Here is a 19,101-nt window from a genome sequence, read left to right as displayed (position 1 = left end):
AAATAAAATTATAATAATAAATCAAAATTATTTCGAAAACTGATTGATTAATCAAATTAATTTGATTTGACTCGAATTATGCGTACCTCAAAGAGGGACAAAATTAATGGCATTGTATATAATCATACAAATTAAATTAGTATGATATCTCGTACTTGCATTTGTGCTGAAGGAATCATAAAAGTTAGTACTAAAACATAAAGAAAAGAAAATCACGGGGCAGGTAGTGGCAGACAACCGAAAAGGCGAGCTTTTATTTCCTTTTAACAAAAGATTAAAAAGAGAGAGAGAGAGAGAGAAAGGAATGTGAGCATATGCTTCCCAGGCTGAAGCACATTCTCCTTCAAGAACCTTTCCATTTCATTTTCAGCGTTTTTCGCTTTTTTTTTTTTTTCAAAATACTCACTAAGTCTATGTAATTATTTATTTAATTTAATTTAATCTTATATTCAAAATTAAAATAATTTAACTTTTTATTTTTTAAAATTACTTCAATGTAGTCCGTCTCTTAATGATATCTAATTTTACTAATAAAAAGGAAGGCATCAGAACTGACATGGCACCAATATGATAATATGGTAGTGCCACCTCGTATTAATATGATGATGTGGTACTGATATATTTAAATATTAGTATGAATAACTTGTATTATATTCAAATAAAATAATATAAAAAATTAAATAATTTTTTTCTTTTATTTATAATAGTATAAAATTTTGAAATTTATTTAACTTGAGTTAAACTCATATTAGCAAAATAGGTTGATTTAGTTACAACTTTCATAATTTATAAATATCCATTCTTTTGGAATTATTTAACCCTTACTCAATTTACATTTTATTTAAATTTACTCAAAGTTTCTTATAAAACAATTTTATTTAAATTCAAATAGCACAATCAAATTTTACTAAATTTAAATTTACATTATTAATTTAGATCTACAAAAAAAAAATGGTACAAATATTTATAATTATATTTAACTCCATCAGTCATAAATGGAGTTTTTAATCAATGAAATTTCAACCTAAAAAATATAATCTGAAATATTAAACAAAATAAAAATATAAAAAATAAATAAAAAATTGAAGAAGTGGAGTAACTCAGATTCTATAGATGTAATAAGAAGTTTGTAATGCTAAAATTAAGTAATTTAAAACGAAGAATTATTTTTCTAACTCCATATCTCCTTTCTTTATTTTTTTTAAAAGAAAAAACTAAATCAACTTATTTTACTAATTTGAGTTCAGCTCAAATTAAAAAATAAGGCAATTAAATTTCAAAATTTATACTATTATAAATAGAAAAAAAATTTATTTAGTCTTTTTATATTATTTTATTTCAACATAATGTAAGTTATTCATCTAAATTTGGCTTTAGATATAAAATGCTTTTTCAAGATTTTTTTTATAGAAGAAGAATTCAAACTTAATTTTTACAAAGATAAAGTAATATACATATTTTAGAATTAAATAATCAAGTAAATATATATATATATATATTTAATACCATAAATCTGTTACATTTAAATATTTGACTTATTAATAAACAAATCTATCATTTACTTAAATATTTATATTTTTAAATATTTTTTCAATTTAATCCCTTAACATCTCAATTTTATTCAATTTAGTCCTTGTGTTATATACTTTTGTTCAATTTAATTCTTATGACGTGGCATAATTTTTTTTTTTTTATTTTTTTATCTATCATATGGCACCGACACGTCAGCATGTTAGTACCACATCAGCATTGTCATGTAATCATATTAGTGCCACGTGATATTATCACATTTGTGTCATGTAACATGCCACATCATCATGTTGGTGCCATATCATTAAAATGTACCACGTTAATGTCACATTAGCATTAATGTCATCCTCTTTAACAATAAAATTAGATGTCTTTAGGAAGAGGACTACATTGAAACAATTCTCAAAATCAAATAATTAAATTATTTTGATTTTGAGTATAGGGACTAAATTGAATAAAATGCATGAGTATAGAGACTTGGCAGGTATTTTGACTTTTTTTTTTTGAAAGAGATGGGCTTAAATATTTGAGCCCAAGGAATAAGCCCAACTCTATATTTCAATGGGCCGTAGAAAGCTGGTCCAAGTCCTTTCAATGCATAAAACCCAGCCCAAAAACAATCCCAATTCCTTCTCAGTTTCGTAACTCGGCTATCAGCTCAACGGAAACGAGAAAAAAATTGGGGGAAAAAAAACTCTCCAACACTCACTTAATTTCCGATTTTCCGGTAAGCTCCTGCGTTATGCGCTTTCCGTTTGGTTCCTGAGAAATCGTGGCGAAAACTGAAAGAAAATTAAGCAGCATTACAGTATCCGGTCTTGCACGTATTTCTCTTCTTTTATTTTTTTATCCTTAAACCAAAGATTGCCCCAATTAACTCGTAGCAGTTTTATTGAACGGAAAAAAGGGTTTCTTTTTTGTTTGGAAGTAAGAAAGTTATGATAGCACAATGCATGATAAAATTTCAATTTTTCATATTTTTTATAATATAGGTGCTGTATGATTGATTGGTAGAACACTGAGAGCAAGAAGAAGAGGTTTTTTTTTTTTATTATTCTCATAATGGGGGGAGTGGAGAATCATATATCTGATGATATTTTGGAGGATTTAAGGTTTTATAGTCGGTTGAAGAAAGAGCGCGGCATGTTGGAAAATTTTAGGCCTAGTTGTGGTAGTAATGGTAAGCGAAATAAGAAGATAATGAACAAACAATGTAATGAAATTGACATGGAAGAGAGTATAAAGGATTCGGATTATGAAACATTTATCAGTAGTTTAGAGCAGTATGGTTATGGCCATGATCATGATCATGATCGTGAGAAAGGGAAGGAGAGGGATCCTCAGTATGAGATGTTTTTGGAGAATCTTAAACCGGATGGGACATCATACTTGGCTGAAATTCCATTGAGTTCTGGCCTCTCAATTATAATTAGGTATGAAGAAAAGGAACAAGAGTCCTTTGAGAATGTGGAAAGAATGAGAAATTTTAAGAGCAATTCAAAAAGGGTAAAGGCTGAGGTTCCAGACTATTTGGATGGGTTTTCAAGGAAAGCAAAGACTGATTTGAGAAGGATAAAGGCTAACGTTCCAGAAAATTCGGGTGGTTTTTCGAGGAAAGCAAAGGCTGAGACAACGAAAACTGTGAAGAAGGATTTGAAGATTGGAGAAAAGAAAAGAAAGGAGAAAGCAAGAGATGTTCCAAATGGGGAAAGAAAGAGTGCAGTCGATGAGAACCAAGTAAAAGAGGAAGCTGAGGATGATTCTGTTCCTCATAGATCAAGTGGAGAACCTTCCAAGAAGATGAGTCTTGATATGGTAGATGAAAGCTGGGAAGAGTTTTTGAATTCTCGGTCTAAGCGTGATGAGAAAATGGTATTTAGTGATGAAAGTGGTCATGACGGTAGACATTGGAAGGATGATGAGAGCTCTTCTGATGTGGAAATACTTGCATCAGACAATATTCCTTTTCATGAAGGAGGTTATACACCATTTGTACCAGCAAAATCCTATCAATCCTTGGTATATATTTTTCTTTTCAACTCTCTATATTGCTTCTGTTCCTATTTTCTTGTTCCTTTATTTTTTGGTAAAGGGGAAAAACTATAAAATAATGTAACAGGAGATATATCTAAGCCAAGATATTTTTATCAAATAGTTAAGAAGGGTTCTAACACCGTCTTGAAAGGGTTTTGTAGTTTCTTTTTTCCTTCAATTTTGTATGTTACTAATTCTTTTACTGTTCATTTCTGGTTCTATGTGCTTGTTGCCAACAAAAAGACTGGTGATGAGAGTTGGGAGGGCATAAAAAATTTTAGCCTGTCTCAGTTTAGGGAGAAGCTTATGAATCTTCTTAAAAAGCCTTATGACCAAGAGGAGTTTGATTATCTTTGGCGAGAAGTAACTTACAAGAAACCAGTGCAGGGTGTTAGAGACTTACGTAATGGACGAATGAAAGCATATTCAACCAAAACTGATGGAAAATCATACCTTGATTGGTACAAAAGTAAGTGTGTTTTCTCCAAATACATTGATGGGCATATGTCTTTGCCTTTTTCATTATAAACACGTACACTATATTTATAATGTACATTAGTCACTGAGACCATTGCCACTATCTAGAAGAATTTGTTTTATGTAGTTCTCTCAAAATGATCCTAAGATATTTACTCACACAAGATAAAATCTTGCAAGCGAAAGAATTTGTCCTTTCAGTATCCAACTACTTGTTTAAAATAAGTATCTCATCTCCTGGTTTTGTAATGTTACTGAGTGCTAGATGATTCCTGGAATCTCAAATTGTTCAATAAAGTTTATTCTCCTCACTGTCTGTTGATTTCTTCTTCTTCTTCTTTTTTTTTTTTGTTATTCCACTGCCTTGGAATATTATTTTATGTTTACTATTACAAGATTACTATCTGGGTATTCCTCAAATTACAGCTCTCATCAAAGAAATTGTTTTGGCAAGTGACTTGAGTGGTTGTTCCTACCTTTTCTTTTTCCCATCAGATTTTGCAAGTTTATTTTGCTTTGGTTCCATAGCTTTGGTTGAGCAGAATTTATTGAGATTGTTCACTGTTTTTTTCTGTATGTTTGGTATGTATTCAGCATTCATACTGTTTCAATGAAACTTCTTACACGATATTAGCTTTAATGTTCATTTTTTGTTACCCTTGCAGAACTAAAAATGAAAATTGATGAATTCAGGTGTGATCGACATAAAATTTTATGTCTCTTACGTGGATTTTTCTTTTGGTTGGAGGTGAGTTTTTATATCATCAGTGCATCTTCTCATTTTCCTCATGCATCCTGCCCTAGGCCTCTTAGATGCTAATAAATTTTCCTAGCAAAAGTCAGAGCCGGGTAAAAAAACGGTGGACTTGGGAACAGGGAGAAGAGCAGGTATTTGCGTTATTGATAAACCCAGTTTAATGGAATTATTATGCAGTGAAAAGGAGACACTGGCTTAATAAATACTTCAAGGAGGTTAAGCAGAGCAGAGTGCTAATCTTTATTCTCATCTATATTTAGAGTTAATGAGGATGCAACAGTAGAGGGCACTATGCATTTCATCCCAATGTGAAGTTGAATTTATGGACTAAGATTAAAGCATTTAAGTTCTTAGATAAATTAGTATCACCTACAAGCAAAAACACTTTAATAGATTCTATATAAAACACTAACTAATTTAAGGGATTAAGGTTAAATCACCACTATATTATGACTCTTAAGGAATTTTGCCACTGTATTTAAATTTTATTGAATTTTGCTACTATAGTTTCAATTTTGTTGATTTTTGGATAAAAACTAATGGAATTGAAAATTTTCGTGGAATCAATAAAATTAAAAGTATAGTGGCAAAATTTACAACTTACATTAACCAAATGTTCCTTGAAAATTTTCAATTCTGTCAGTTTTTGTCCAAAAATCAACAAAATTGAAAGTATATTAGTAAAACTCAATAAAACTGAAGTAGAATGAAAAAATTCAACATTAACTCATAGTGTAGTGACATATCTGACCTTAATCTCTAAATTTAAACTAGGCTTTTATTTGAATTGCCATACTTATTTATTTTTGAAAATCAATTTATGAAATTGAAACCTTTTTCATTTTGCATTCATGCATATTAGCAGAGATTGTCATACCTACACTAGTATGCATGATTGCTTGGTGCAGATGGTAACTAGATGTTTTTGAGAAAATCTTCTAAATATTTAGGGTTGTCTATATTTTGTCAGAATACTGCTCATGAAGGTTCATTTCAGCCTTGGTTGGACTCTTTATATTTGAATGCTTTGGATGACCGGAGATTTTCTCTGAATTGAGATTACAATATCTCAGTGTTATAAAGCAAATGTTGAGAGATGCAGCTGTAGCAAATTGGGCACAAATGTATAAGACCTCACGTGTGAATATTTTGGCAATTAAGGAATGTATGCATCAGGTCTCTGTGTCGAAGATCTAAGTTTCTGTGGCCAAAGATTTTTGTACTTGATGCAACATTGTGATGCCTTGTAAACTAATACCTTCTATATTCACCGCGGTGTTCTCCCATTTTAGCCATTTTTGTGAAAATCTTGTCATTCTGCATCTTGAAAATGGCCATCGTTGTTGTTGAATAGAATGCGTGGCTTCCCCATGCTGAAGTTCAGTACCTTGGCATTCATGTTGTACCTAATTTCTCCATCATATAGTAGCTTCCTGATGTAGTGTTCTATGTCTGAACCAATCAGACGAAGAGTGTACTCTGTCAATGGTGCACCCTGCTTGCAATATAATACATTACTTCTCTTCAGAGCAGAAACATCAGGCATATCTAAAGAAATGGAGAGGCTGTTATGCACGATCCCTATAATCCCTTAATTATTGAATCAGATGGAACAAAGTAAATGTGCATTTTTTGATAAATAAATAAGCTGATTCGGATTCAAGGCAATCTATTCTTGGTTCCTGCAGCAAGATAATTCTCCCTTGGGCCTATGGATATCCTAGTCTTGATTGAAAACGAAGTTGCTGAGTCACTCAATATCAGGAGTAAGAAATTAAAAGTGGATTACCTCGTAGTGATCCACAAGCTCTTGGAAGTAAGAATAAACTTTGTTGCAAGTTTCGGGAGTCCACACGAACTCATCAGTAGGGTCAAGTATAAGGGAGAGTTTATCCATCTGCGTTTGATCGAACTCGGAGGTCTGTGGATCAATGTAGGCGGCATAGATTCTGACGTGCCGCGTGACACTGCTGAGCCACTGCCCTCCATATTCTTTGCTCATGTTTTTGCTCTTTACATTCAGTTGCGGTTCCACTGGCCTCGGTTGTGTACTTTGTTGCTTCACCTTCTCTTGCTCTTCTTGGACTTGTGCTTCCTGTGCTTCTTCTCCTACTTGAGCTTGCTGTTGAGCTGAAACTGAAACAAACCTTGTCTTTCTCAAATCTCTTTTTCCCCTACCCCAACCCAGCATGGAGAATTTAGTGCAAGCCATGTGAGAGGAAGTTGCGGCCATGATTGATATCTTAAGGCTGAGTGGATTTTACTCTCATACTTCTTGTTGTTTTAATGTATATATTTATTCAGAGGACCCCTGTTTTTGTTAAATTCATCTTAAGCCAAGTAAAATTTGATCCACTGGTTTTGTGGATAAGGCTTCTTGTTTTTATATCGGGGTTGATGTGGTGGAGGGGCAAAGAAAAGTGCCGGCCATGAATTGGATAATTGGCCTTTTCGCAATCTCCCTCCAAACCGTCAATCCGACGTTTATGGTTGAAATCCAAATTAAAAATGCACCATCACATGACAGTTAATGGTGAGGATCTAAATAATCATTTTGAACTGAGGGAATGGGTCAAAATAAGGATCTTTTAGCTACTTACTACACACAAAATGCATTTCTATCAGAGGTAGCAAATACTACCAATGCCTAACCCCTCGGGGAACAACTAACTGCATTCAATATTTCAGACACAAACTTGGCCACTTGCTTGCTTGCACACAGAATATGACAAAAATCAGAACAAAAATTTTATTTCCTCAAACTTCTTTAACATTTCATTTCTGCAGCATTGCATATTCAATTCCTCTTCTGTTACAAGGTACATAATACAAAAGGTATCGCCATAAAAAAAAAAAAAAAAAAGGAAAATTAAAACTAAAGAAAAAAGGAAAAAAATGAGAGAGCCTATGAACACCAAATAATTCGGCAGCGGCAGAAAGCCAATATACATGAAAATTTGCTCACCCTATATACAGCATAGCATATTCAATTCCTCTATTGCAGGGCCGCATGCTTAACACTTGAACCTTCACTAACCAGAAATGATTCTGCCATCTTTACCTATTCATTATCCGAATAGGTTTGATTAACTCATCAAGATCATCCAACCGTAAATCTGAGGAATCATTGTCACCAAAGGTCATTTGATCATTCATCACTTGATGAATTTCCCCAGCATCATCATCTCTAACATCAAGCCTAATGTAATCAGAGAATTTCCCATCAAAGAACACGTCATCATCATCTAGTGCCCGGTGGCTTTCAGGCACCATTCTTTTAGGCACCAACATGTCAATACCAAAGTATCGCCCGCGAGCATTGTTATGTTTAATTGACCTTTTGCTTTTCTTTCCCTTGCTTTGCTTTTTGGGGTGGTGAAGCTTGCATTTAGATCCTTGAGGACAGGACCCTGTTGCTTCAAAGTTGGGACAGACATAGCTGTGCTTCTTCCGACACTGAGAGCAGAAACACATTCCATTTCACTTATTCAATGTTAGTGTGGTTTGTGTGTGCATTAGAGAAGAGAGTAGCTTAAAGAAAATCTAAAACAATTGATGATGACGATTATTCACAGAACCTACACATATTTCCAAGAAAAGGAAAGGGAAGAGGGGGGGGGGGGGGGGGGGGGGGTACATATAGGTGTAAAAATAAACTCAACAGTTTATACATGTTGAATGTATAACAGATCATCATTACAACTGCTTATTCAAGAATTTCCAAGAGAATTCAAGAAAATCCATATAAAAAATGTATATATGCAATGAAAACAGTATACCACAAGACTCTTCAAGTAATGTCATCATTTCTTACAAAAAAGTACATGTGAATCAAATTAAAGTAAATATCAATGCAACAACTTAAATAAATCTGGTTATGAAAGTTTGGCAGGTCAGAGAGTACACAAAGTTGAAAGATTTTCTTTTTCTTTTCAAAAGAAAAATGTTACCTTATTTTTTGAAAGTAAATTTCAACAATTTTCTAATATTAATTATTATGACCAGTGTAAACCAACCAAGAGAATGAGAGACAAAAGATATCTGTATAACATGATATTAAACAGGACATGGCATAAAATGCAAAACAATAGACTAAAATAGTATTTTCAAAATGATATGGCACTACCTCGTTACCATCAGCACAATAGCCCCTAAGAAATCCTTCACAAGTAGAGGCATTTGGATTCACATGTACATGTCTATAAGGACAATTTTCATTTGTGCACAAACCTGCCAGTAATTTTGTCAGAATTCTGCATTCAGGCAATTAGATATAAGAAAAGCACAATCTACAAAAAGAACACCTTGCAAAAAATATGAACAATCAGGCATTCTTTCCGGAATGACCTGCACAAAAATCCAAAGGATAGATGTTAGTCATAAACCTCAACACCCAGCAGAACGTTAAGTCAACCAGATAAGTTCTGAACCTTATGAGTCAATTTGCAGTTGGGATTTGAACATAGACCCTTGAGAAATTTTGTGCATACAGCAATTTTGGAGGGATCATGGATATAGGGACACTTTCCATCATCTTTGTTGCATTTTCCAAATCTTGTGAAAAATTGACAGTACTTCCGCTTTTTAACCAATCGTAACCTAGCAGTGTGCAAGCTCCATCGAACTTTCTCACTTGCCAAAACACGAGTGCGTTTCTTTGGATCTCTAACAAGCTGGTTGCCATTGCCAATTCGAACATACCTGCAGATGGCGTTCATTTTAATTTCATATATTCTAAGTAATTCATTCAAATTCATGTTTTATGACATGGTAAGGTCAACATACTCATCATTCCCAATCACTAATCTCCTTGGGACATAAGTTTTTTTGGTACTGTTTTCTGATAGGTGATCACTGGAGCATGACGACTCATCATCTACACAGAAAGTAAGTATAGTTATGAGAGCATTAAAAAAACTTAAAAGAAAAAGGACATCAACATCAACTCCGACTTTAGGTTAGAAAAAGGACATCAACATCAGCTTCGACTTTAGGTTCTGATCAGAAACTAATAGAGAAAAGTTATTAACATCACAATCATGTGTATTTCTGCAACAAAATTTCTAAACAGATTATGAGGAGTCCCAAACAAGCACTTTGATACAGCAATACCAAGCCTTGCTCCATAAGAATATGGTCACATTCCATCAACTTGGTGAGCAAGTAATCTGATGTTTCTTCATTTATGCTACCAACAAACCCAACACAAACTATCTCTTTCTCATCATTTAACAATCAGAGAAAAGCATACATAACTTTCATTTGATAAACATGGCTGTTCAATTCATCTTCTACCAAGCTAGTGTCTCAGAAAAATTAACCAGTGCTGGAAATCAAAGAGGGGTAAGCATAAAACTTAGCCTCTGAAGCATTAATCGCAACTGTGCTTCCCAAAATTAAAAAATGCAAACTCACACCTCAAAAAGTTTACCTACAGCCTCTTCCTGTTCATCATCCTCCAAATTAAACTTGTTGGAAACCAAATGACGGAATTTCATACTAACAAACTGGATTTACTCAGAGAAAAAGAACATGGTACTAATTTTAATACCAAAAAAGTTACTACAATCTCAAAACAATACATGAATCATCTATGTAGTCTTACATAAATGCAAATAGAGTCACACCACAGGAAACAGAAAGTTGCATCGAGTAGGAACAAAAATCTTTCCAATAAATGCAAATACACATCCTCAAAGAAGCTTTTGATTGAATCCAACTCAAAGGTAGCCCTCACTTGGATCCATCAGCCTTGTTAAAGGCCATGGGAAAAATGGATTCTTGTTAATGAGATTGACTCACTTATCAATCAACTAGGGGATGTCAATTTCCAGCATGTCCTTAGAGAGGGTTTGCTGTTTCTTTGGCAAAGTATGGTGTAGATAAGGAGACAATGTTCTTGGCATGGTGGTGATCTGTTACATTGTGAATGATCAAATAGCAGAGATGGTTTATTGATTCTGTCTATCAGTTGATGCAGCCCTTTGCTTTGCTTGTTTGTTTTGGTTGGTCTGATGCAGCTTGTGTTATTGATACTTTTATTGCTCTGATGTACCTTGGGTACCTTGCTAGTCTGTTGCTGCTTATGTCTTTTATTGTTTGTCTCTTGTGTTTTTTCTGGGATTTTAGGATGCAGAATCCAGGTGTAACTCTTTGTATTTTGATAGGAAAATATGAGGCGGTATATGTACTGACAGTCATGTAGGTGTTGATTTTGTTCGGGTTTATGTTGCAGACAGATCCATCTTGGATCTGCTCTCTTCATGCTGGTTTCCCCAGTTTTTACCCATTTTGGGACATTCAATAAAATCTCATTATGATTGATAAAAAAAAAACATCTGCTACTATGCGTTCAATTTCTATTAGGTTTACTTCCAACCACATTTGGAGTTAAAATAAACATAAACAAGGGACCTAAAAACCACAATATGATAAATCAAGAGTGGAGAACCTGATATCCTCTGAAGGGAATGCCTTGAAGAATCCATTTTGTAGCGCAATGAACCAATGCGGAATATACGTTCGCCTACAATATCAAATATTTACATGAAACATATCACTGAAGCATCCTTTTCAAAACCATTAGATATAATGCTTTTACTTCACAAAGTCCAAAAAAACTTTTTGATATGTACCAGACCAAGATCATTAATTGGCCTACCTGGCCGAAGTTCAGTACCATGAACAACCTTATGACAAGAGTAACTTCTTTTGCCTGTCCTAGAAACAGTGCCCTTCTGTTCTCTTTTCTTTCTTTCTGCTTCAGCAACTGCTAGTGTAGCTTCCTATAAAACAGTAACAAAAATTTTTAAGAACAAAGCCTAGACTTCTATCATACTTCAGTTTTGAAATATATATGGAAGACATGAGAACTAGTAGATGATACACCCTACCTCATTAGCTTTCCTCGAATTCCTTTCAATGGATTTCGACCATTTCAAACTAGAACCACCAACACTAAACACCTTTGATTTCCTAATTGAAAATCCATTAATTGACCTGGTGTAAACAGTATTTCTCTTTCTTGATAGCAGCATCTTTCGACTGCAAAAGAAAATTAATTATTATTTTCTTGGACAACATACACAGGTGCATAACTAAAACAAGAAGCTACTAAAATAGGAATTATACCTGATTGTAGACAAAGAACTATTGCAGGAAGAAACTGAGTTTAACTTAAAGCTTCTCCAGTATGTCATTCTTTTCCAAGGAAACAGTTGAGGAAGGACCTTTGGACGACGTAGTGAATTGCCATCATTTTTTGAAAGCCTTGCACTATGCAGAGTCCAGACCAGAGAGAATTTGGAAGGTTTATGGGTCTTTCCTACAACTGCAAAAGGACTAGTAATTTAAGCCTTTGCCTAAGTAATGATAAAGCCAAAAACAAGTAATGAAACTTGCTGCAACCAATTTCCAGTTTCATCCATTTAACTTAGTTATGAGTTTAATACAGTGAGGTTGATGGTCATAATAACATATTTAGAGATGGCTGCAAAATTCAAATAACTAGCTACAACTAATAATCATAATGTAGTACAAATTATTTTAAAAGATTGCTCATAATCGACAGAAGTGTGTACTAGAGTCTGGACAAGTTGGCAGAGGCAACATAAGTCCTTAACTAAAGCTAATAAAGCTAGCTTCTTTACATCTTTCTGTCACCAAGGAAAAAGCAACAATTGGTGGGGGAGAGGGTGGTTAAAATTTGATAAAAACAAACATACGCAACTAGAATTCATAAAAGGAGGCAAATTGGGTGGAAAAAAAGTAACATTGAAAATTAGCATAAGAATCTAGTTATACATATAGTTTGCAGGCAGCCATCTCTCAAGATTTTTTTTTTTTTTTTTTGAAAGGCTGAGATTTTATTGCTATAAAAATCTCCAAATGGAGACTTACAGGGAGAAAGGTCACAAGTGACTTGCTTGAAAACAAAAAGAATTCCCAGCAGGGAGGGTTGGCAGAACTTAGAAAAGATCTTGATGAGCCATCAGACATCAATCATACCAGAAAAGATAACAAAGAAATCAAAGCCAATATAGGCTCGCCCCAACTAATCTGGGACACTAATCTCTCATGATTTTTAGTGCATGAAATTCCAACAGACAAGTAGTCATTTGTCTAAAGACATGGCTAGCACCAGTCGACTCCCATCAAATTGGAAAAACCTACCATTGCAAGTGCTGAAGAAAACAAACATAAAAATTATAGCCAACAGAGACAAATAGGAGAACAAAGATGGAAGAAGACATGTCATTTTTATGCTTCATGGACAGGTATTAAGCAGAATAAGTAATAAAAAGTTAAGCCATGTCTAAAAGCTACTTTCAGTGCTCAATAAAATGCACATGAAACAAAAAAACACAATTGTCAAGTACAAAAAATAAAAGATTATGCTAACAGAAAATTCATGAATGCATACCTTTATTAGATTGCCTCTTACCAACAGTTCTACTGGGCATAACCTTAGCAGCCACTTGTCCCACTGAATTGGTTTTGTTGTCGGACATGGTAACTGCCTGCTTGATGTGACTCTCAAGTGCAGTCCTAATTAGTTGGTTTTTGCTTTTCTTATAGTAGCCATCAGAGGGAGCAGAAAAGTTTTGATTCTTATCAGCATTGAGAATAGAGGTACGACCACATTCTGAAGTTGCAACCAACTGATTTGATTTTGGCTTTACGTATGTTAACCTTTTTGCATTTGAAGGGACCAAGTTGCTTTCACTTTGCTCGGTACATTCTTCCAAATTGTTAACTGAACCATTTTGATTTAGAGTTTCAAAAGTCTTCAGTCCATCCTCTGGGGAATTGAGCACATCATTAATTTCCATAGAACTGGCATGATTTATTGCAGTTTCACAGCAATCACTAATAGAAGGCTCTGCTAATGGGGAAGATGTACACTCTCCTGGTGAGTTTGAAGTACAATTTGGTACTTTGGAGACACTAGATAAAGGGGGTGTTGTGGGCCTCTCAAAAGAGGCATTTGCACCTCCTGTTCTCAAGTCAACAGCACCAACTCTACTATTGGGTCCTGTGCCCTTCTTCACTTCATCCACAACCCCGGGGTTCATCCGGTAAACAGATGAACTCAAAGAATGAGACCCCTGGGGAAGAGCAGGAACTGCAACAGGTTTTCTGACAAGACTGTTACCTTTACGAATGTAAGAAGGACTTTGAAAAAATGCAGCCTTTTTTGGCATCTGCCTTTGCAAAGGATTGGCACTTGAGGAAGGTTTATTTCCCGATAGAGGAGAGGCAGAAGAATTATTGGTTCGATGCCATGTCCGGGGCTTTGTGATATTGGTAGAAGGTGTTGTATTCTTGGAAGCAGAAAAAACAAATGATGAGCGAGTAGGATAACTCTTGGGAACAACATGGCTAAGAGGGTTTTTCCTCCTACGTGTTGCTCCACTAATGGAATTGGGGGAATTAGTATTTTTGGAATCATGTGATGGTAACAAAACTTCCTTCCCAGCAACTGATTGATTGGTTTGAATTGCATCATTTGACTTCAAAATAGTTCTGCTATGCTGTGAATATGACACAAGTGCAGATACGTTGCCAGCACCTTCAGCCATAGGCTTATCATCTGAAAATTTTTCATCACCAAAAGCCTGCTTTTCTGATTGTTGGCAGAGAGGTGCTTTGCAAGTTGATGCGCTTATAACAAAGTTATCATGGTTATAAGGAGAACCCACATCAGATACTATATCAGGTGCAGGCATTACTTCATCATTGGAGTTGGTAGCAGAAACTTCATTGGCATCAACACCAAAAACCAAAGAAATCAATGCAGAAGGTAAATCATCCTTCAGAGGAATATGATTGTCATCTTCCACATCTGTGCTAGGCAACCTCTGATCTAAGCTCGAAGACATATGTTCTGGAGTAATTCTGCATTGACTTACCTCACTAGAAATAAATTTTTGCTCTTCTGCAGTACCCACATGCACTTTTCCCCTGTCATCGCCTTCAATATCCATAGCAACAATTTGATGATTATTTTGAGCAGAAACTTGTGTCGCAGTTGATAACTGGTCACCTCCCAACTTTAACAGATGAAGGCATGGGGAACTTGGAGCAACTGACTCAATAAAAGCTGAACAAGGATCAATCCTTGGGTGATTAATCTTGTACGCATCTCTAAAAAAGCCAACAGACTGAGAAGGTCCAACCACTGAACTGTTTACAAGCAATAAATCAATCCCCTCCTTATGAAGACCATCTATGCTTGATACTTTAACTGCCTGTTCCAATTGCAATTGATCATCAGTAAAATTGGAAGGTAGTTGTACAGCAGATTTAGAGATATTGGAAACTGCAACACCCTCGTTGATTACAGATGCAGTCACATCAGAACTGGAGGTAGAGATTTTTCTCTTTTTGTTCTCTGGAGACTTTCCATCTGCACTAGCACTCACCTCTCGGAAGGTATCAAGCCACCCAAAATCACTAACCATAACTTCAGGAGGAGCGGATACGCCAGATGTAATTATTGTCGTGTCCAGACAATTTGCAGAGGTAAGCACATCTGCAGATCCTGCAGTGCATTCTGGTGATTCCGCAGCATTGGGGATTCTTTCTGCTCCAGAATTCCCAAGTGACAGCGTGGAAGAGACAAGGTGTTTAACAAAATCATCACCTATTTCACAGTTGCTCTCCCCTGAATTAACATAACCAATATCAGGAGTGTGGATTGTACTTCTGTTATGGTTGGAGCAGTCTGCATAAATAGAACCACTGTTAATTTGAGTTTCCTCTGAGCATGGCAAATGGGGCATTTTGTTGCTTCCTGCAGAACAATTAGCTTCCGGCAATCTCCCTGTAGTACCATCCTCAACTACTGGATTGCCAGCAGTAGCACAAGCCTGCTTGCTACCAGAATTCACATTGCCAATGTCACAAGCAATATTTATCTCCTGGGTGTTAGATGAACCACATTCAAAACCAGGGGTGCCATGCATTGCAACAGATGAGCTACCTATATCAACAATATCCTCATGGACATTGATGTCCTCAGATCTTAACAAGCCATCATTGTTACTTTCACTATGGTAAAACTGTTTGTCAATATCTTCAACACTAAAAGCGCGAGATGTAATACTTTCATTGAGTGTTTCAGTACGGTCCTCCTTGATATTTGAAACAATACGCAGGCCAAAGACAGAATTATCAGAATTAACAAAACGCTGATCAACTTTACTCTCTTCATGACCTGAAGACCTCAAAGGCAAAGTTGAGCTGTTCCTCTTTCTTTTAATCTTAGGTGCAACTGAACTACCTGGATCAACGTCAGTGCCAACTTCCTTTGAGACTACGTCTTTTGATGCTCCAGTCACTTTCTCATATTCAAGAAGCAGAGCTGATTCTTTAGGACAACACTCCAAACCAACAGCACCGGCTGAACACCCAGCAGCAGAAGCAATTTTCATTTTAGGAGGTGTAACACTCTTGTCAGCCACAGAGATAGCAGATAAACAATAAGTAGAGGTATCTGCCTTAACAGGTTGATCACAACTTTTTGGTGATTTTGAATTTGCCAAATTCAAGGGAGAATTGGTAACCTTTTTCTCCACTTTCCTCACAATTTTTTTCTTCTTGGTAGCTTTGAGAGAGGATGGTTTACCAACACTAGCACCACTTTTATCTGAAAGAGTGCTTTTAAGTGTACCTTCCACTTTATTCTCTCTAACTGAAACATTGGCCCTGTCAGAACAAGTTTGCAACCCACCATCCCTCATATTACCAATACAAGGAATTGTACTCTTCCCCTCCAATGATTCTGGTTTCTTGTCAGTAATTGGGGTCTCTTCAGTAACGCATGTCAAATCATCCAATTTTACAGTAACCTTACAAGATCTTTCGAACTTACCGTTTCTAAGCGAAACATTGGTCCTTTTTGAACTAGGCTTTGTAACACCATCATGCACATTACCAATACCACAAGATTTAACTTTTCCCGCAGACTGCTTAGAGTCCTCAGAACCAGAACCACTATTTAATACAGAAGTAGAAACATCTAATTTTGCCCTACTCTCATTGGCCTTGTCAAATATCATAACTTTCCTAATTTTGCTAGTCCTAGGCTTCACATTCAAATCAGAAACCGGTGAAGAACTAGAAGGAGTCACAATTGCCTTAGCCACCAATGAATTTGATTTAAAAGACACATCAAGCTCTACAGGGCTAACTTTTCTCTCTCTTTCTTCCAACCCATGATCCGAATGTAAGACCAAATCTTTTCCTCTAAAAGAACCAGTTTTCCCTTCATTATTATAGCCCATATAATGTGATCTCTCATCTTCCCTATTCCTATGATTCTGTTGTGCCTTTTGAATCCTAAGTAAAGCACTCTTTTTCTGTATTTGCTTCCTTGGAGCCCGATTAAACTCATGGCTATCCTCTCTACTACTTCCCCTATCACTAAACCTCTCCAATTCTGATTCCTGATAATAATCAATTTTCCTCGAGAAAACCCTCATCTCATCTCTTTCATTAATCTCATTATTTCCATTATCAATCAACTGATCACGTAAACGTGAACCCCATCTCACATTTTCAGCAACCTTATGACAAAAGCCTGAATTATTCGAATTTGATTCAAATCCCATCGAAACAATCCCAAAATCCCTAGAAGCTCTATCGGGAATCCAATTATCACTGTGAACCCTACCAAGTTCCGGTCTTTCTCTCAGATTCAGCTCGAGAGCTCTATACCTAGAACTTCCCTCTACATCATGTCTATACCTGTCAACCGCCAAAGAGGCGGGTCTCCGATCGAACTGATGATAACGGGCCTCCCGATCCAAACTGGAAACGGAATGGGGCCTGGATGCCCGATTATCGGGCCAGTATTCAGGCCGGGTATCGAATTCGGGCACCCGCCGTTGAGGAAAATCGTGGAATTGGTGGGAAACATTGTTAGGCTTAGGGTTAGAATTGAAATTTGGATTGAAAGTGTATTGAGGATGTTGAGGGTTGTAAGGGTGATGATTAGGATGCTGCTGACGCTGCACTGAAGGTGGTGGGGCAGGGAGAGGGTGATATGGTTGCTGTTGCGGCTGTTGTGGTGGAGGAGGGGGTGGAGCAAGTTGTGGCGGAGGCTGAGGTGGAGGAACGTGGTAGCGGGAAGGGTACAGATTGTTAGGACTTTGTTGATAGGGTGGAGCATGAGGGGGAAGGGGAGGGGGAGGGGGAGGGGTAGGCGAAAGAAGGTGAAGAGGAGGAGAGAGAGGGGCGTACCTGGTGTGGTTGTTTTGTTGGTGGTGGTGGTGGTGATGGTGGTTGACGTAGGAGGAGGGATCCATGTTCGGCTAGTTCGGGCTTTTGCTTTCCTGATTCTTGACTTGCACAAGTCTTCTTCTCTTTATGGGGGATAGCTGTGCAATTCCCTCATTCTCTGTCGTTGCTTTTGAATTTTTTTATTTTTTTATCTTTTCTTTATACAATTATCACTGCAAGCAATAACTGTTACGTGGCGGCCTCACGTTTTCCTTTTTTTTTCTTTTTTTATGTTTAGAAATTTATATCATATACTTGCTCACAGGTCCATAGCTATAGTAAAGGGCTCAGCTCCAAATTTATTATTTTTTTTATTGCGTAATAAATAGAAATATTGTATAATAATTATTTTATAAAAATAAAATAAAATAAAATAATTATTATTTAGTTTAATATGATAAATGAAATAAAATAAAAATAATTATTATGACTTATTACAGTATTTGATAGATAAAAATAAATTTGAAAAAAAATAAAAAAATAAAAAAATCTTTTATTATATATTTTTATTTATCTTTATTTTTATTTTTTAAATATTAATATATTATTTATAATATAATCATTAATATTATAAAATATTAATATGTTATTTATAATTTAAATGTTATTATGATTATTTATTTAATTTTATTTTTTAAATATTAATAATTTATAATTTATTTAAAATATTAATATTTAATAATTTAAATATTAATATTTTGTTTATAATTTAATTGTTGAAATTTTTAAATATTAATACTTTTAATTAATTTTTATATTCAAAATATTTTTAATATATAATTGAAAACTTAAACTTTTTATTAAATAAGATTTATTTTCATCAAAAATAAAAATACTCTTTATATAAATTAGTAAAATTTATACCGAAAGACAAAATTAAGTAAATTTTTTATTTTTTAATTATTTAATTTTATTTTTAATAAAACTTTAAAATTTTAATAATTTATTTATAATTAAAATATTATATAAGTTTAGGTTTGTAATTTTTGAAAGAAAGTAAAAAATCATTTTAGCCTAAC

At 35.0% G+C, this 19,101-nt stretch overlaps 3 protein-coding genes across 4 annotated transcripts; 1 reads left to right on the top strand and 2 right to left on the bottom strand.

Moving 5' to 3' along the window:
• The first annotated feature begins 2,187 nt into the window (after positions 1–2,187).
• Positions 2,188–6,196, top strand: LOC18592422 (uncharacterized). Of its 2 annotated transcripts, XM_018125804.2 has the most exons (5): positions 2,188–2,257; positions 2,523–3,549; positions 3,808–4,033; positions 4,707–4,789; positions 5,769–6,196. In XM_018125804.2, exons 2-5 carry the CDS (start codon positions 2,593–2,595, stop codon positions 5,853–5,855), a joined length of 1,353 nt encoding a protein of 450 aa, XP_017981293.2. In that variant the 5' UTR covers positions 2,188–2,257; positions 2,523–2,592; the 3' UTR covers positions 5,856–6,196. The 2 variants fall into 2 exon arrangements, with proteins under 2 accessions (XP_017981293.2, XP_007019233.3); XM_007019171.3 differs by having other exon boundaries at positions 2,204–3,549; positions 3,952–4,033.
• On the bottom strand, positions 5,902–7,093 carry NDHM (subunit NDH-M of NAD(P)H:plastoquinone dehydrogenase complex). Its single transcript, XM_018125805.2, has 2 exons — positions 6,588–7,093; positions 5,902–6,293 (listed from the first exon to the last, which is right to left on the bottom strand). Exons 1-2 carry the CDS (start codon positions 7,029–7,031, stop codon positions 6,111–6,113), a joined length of 627 nt encoding a protein of 208 aa, XP_017981294.2. The 5' UTR covers positions 7,032–7,093; the 3' UTR covers positions 5,902–6,110.
• Positions 7,094–7,524: 431 nt separating this feature from the next.
• On the bottom strand, positions 7,525–18,206 carry LOC18592420 (Zinc finger C-x8-C-x5-C-x3-H type family protein). Its single transcript, XM_007019164.3, is given in 11 exon segments — positions 7,525–7,858; positions 7,861–8,254; positions 8,925–9,028; positions 9,103–9,145; positions 9,229–9,499; positions 9,584–9,674; positions 11,250–11,324; positions 11,460–11,583; positions 11,692–11,842; positions 11,930–12,128; positions 13,221–18,206. Coding segments are annotated over 11 exon segments (6,405 nt in total). The 5' UTR covers positions 18,109–18,206; the 3' UTR covers positions 7,525–7,793.
• Between the last annotated feature and the right edge of the window lie 895 nt (positions 18,207–19,101).

The sequence above is a fragment of the Theobroma cacao genome, chromosome 8 (genome assembly GCF_053813885.1).
Source record: "Theobroma cacao isolate CCN51 chromosome 8, ASM5381388v1, whole genome shotgun sequence".
Classification (NCBI taxonomy): domain Eukaryota; kingdom Viridiplantae; phylum Streptophyta; class Magnoliopsida; order Malvales; family Malvaceae; genus Theobroma; species Theobroma cacao.
This window is presented reverse-complemented; position numbering and strand designations above follow the sequence as displayed.

Bases quoted from the DNA above. Each gene is read 5' to 3' on its own strand.
- LOC18592422 (XM_018125804.2), top strand. From the start codon at position 2,593: ATGGGGGGAGTGGAGAATCATATATCTGATGATATTTTGGAGGATTTA. The intron at 4,034-4,706 runs GTAAGTGTGTTT...TTACCCTTGCAG, and splicing joins ATACCTTGATTGGTACAAAA to AACTAAAAATGAAAATTGAT. The intron at 4,790-5,768 runs GTGAGTTTTTAT...ATATTTTGTCAG, and splicing joins GATTTTTCTTTTGGTTGGAG to AATACTGCTCATGAAGGTTC.
- NDHM (XM_018125805.2), bottom strand. From the start codon at position 7,031: ATGGCCGCAACTTCCTCTCACATGGCTTGCACTAAATTCTCCATGCTG. The intron at 6,294-6,587 runs GTAATCCACTTT...TATTGCAAGCAG, and splicing joins AGCTTGTGGATCACTACGAG to GGTGCACCATTGACAGAGTA.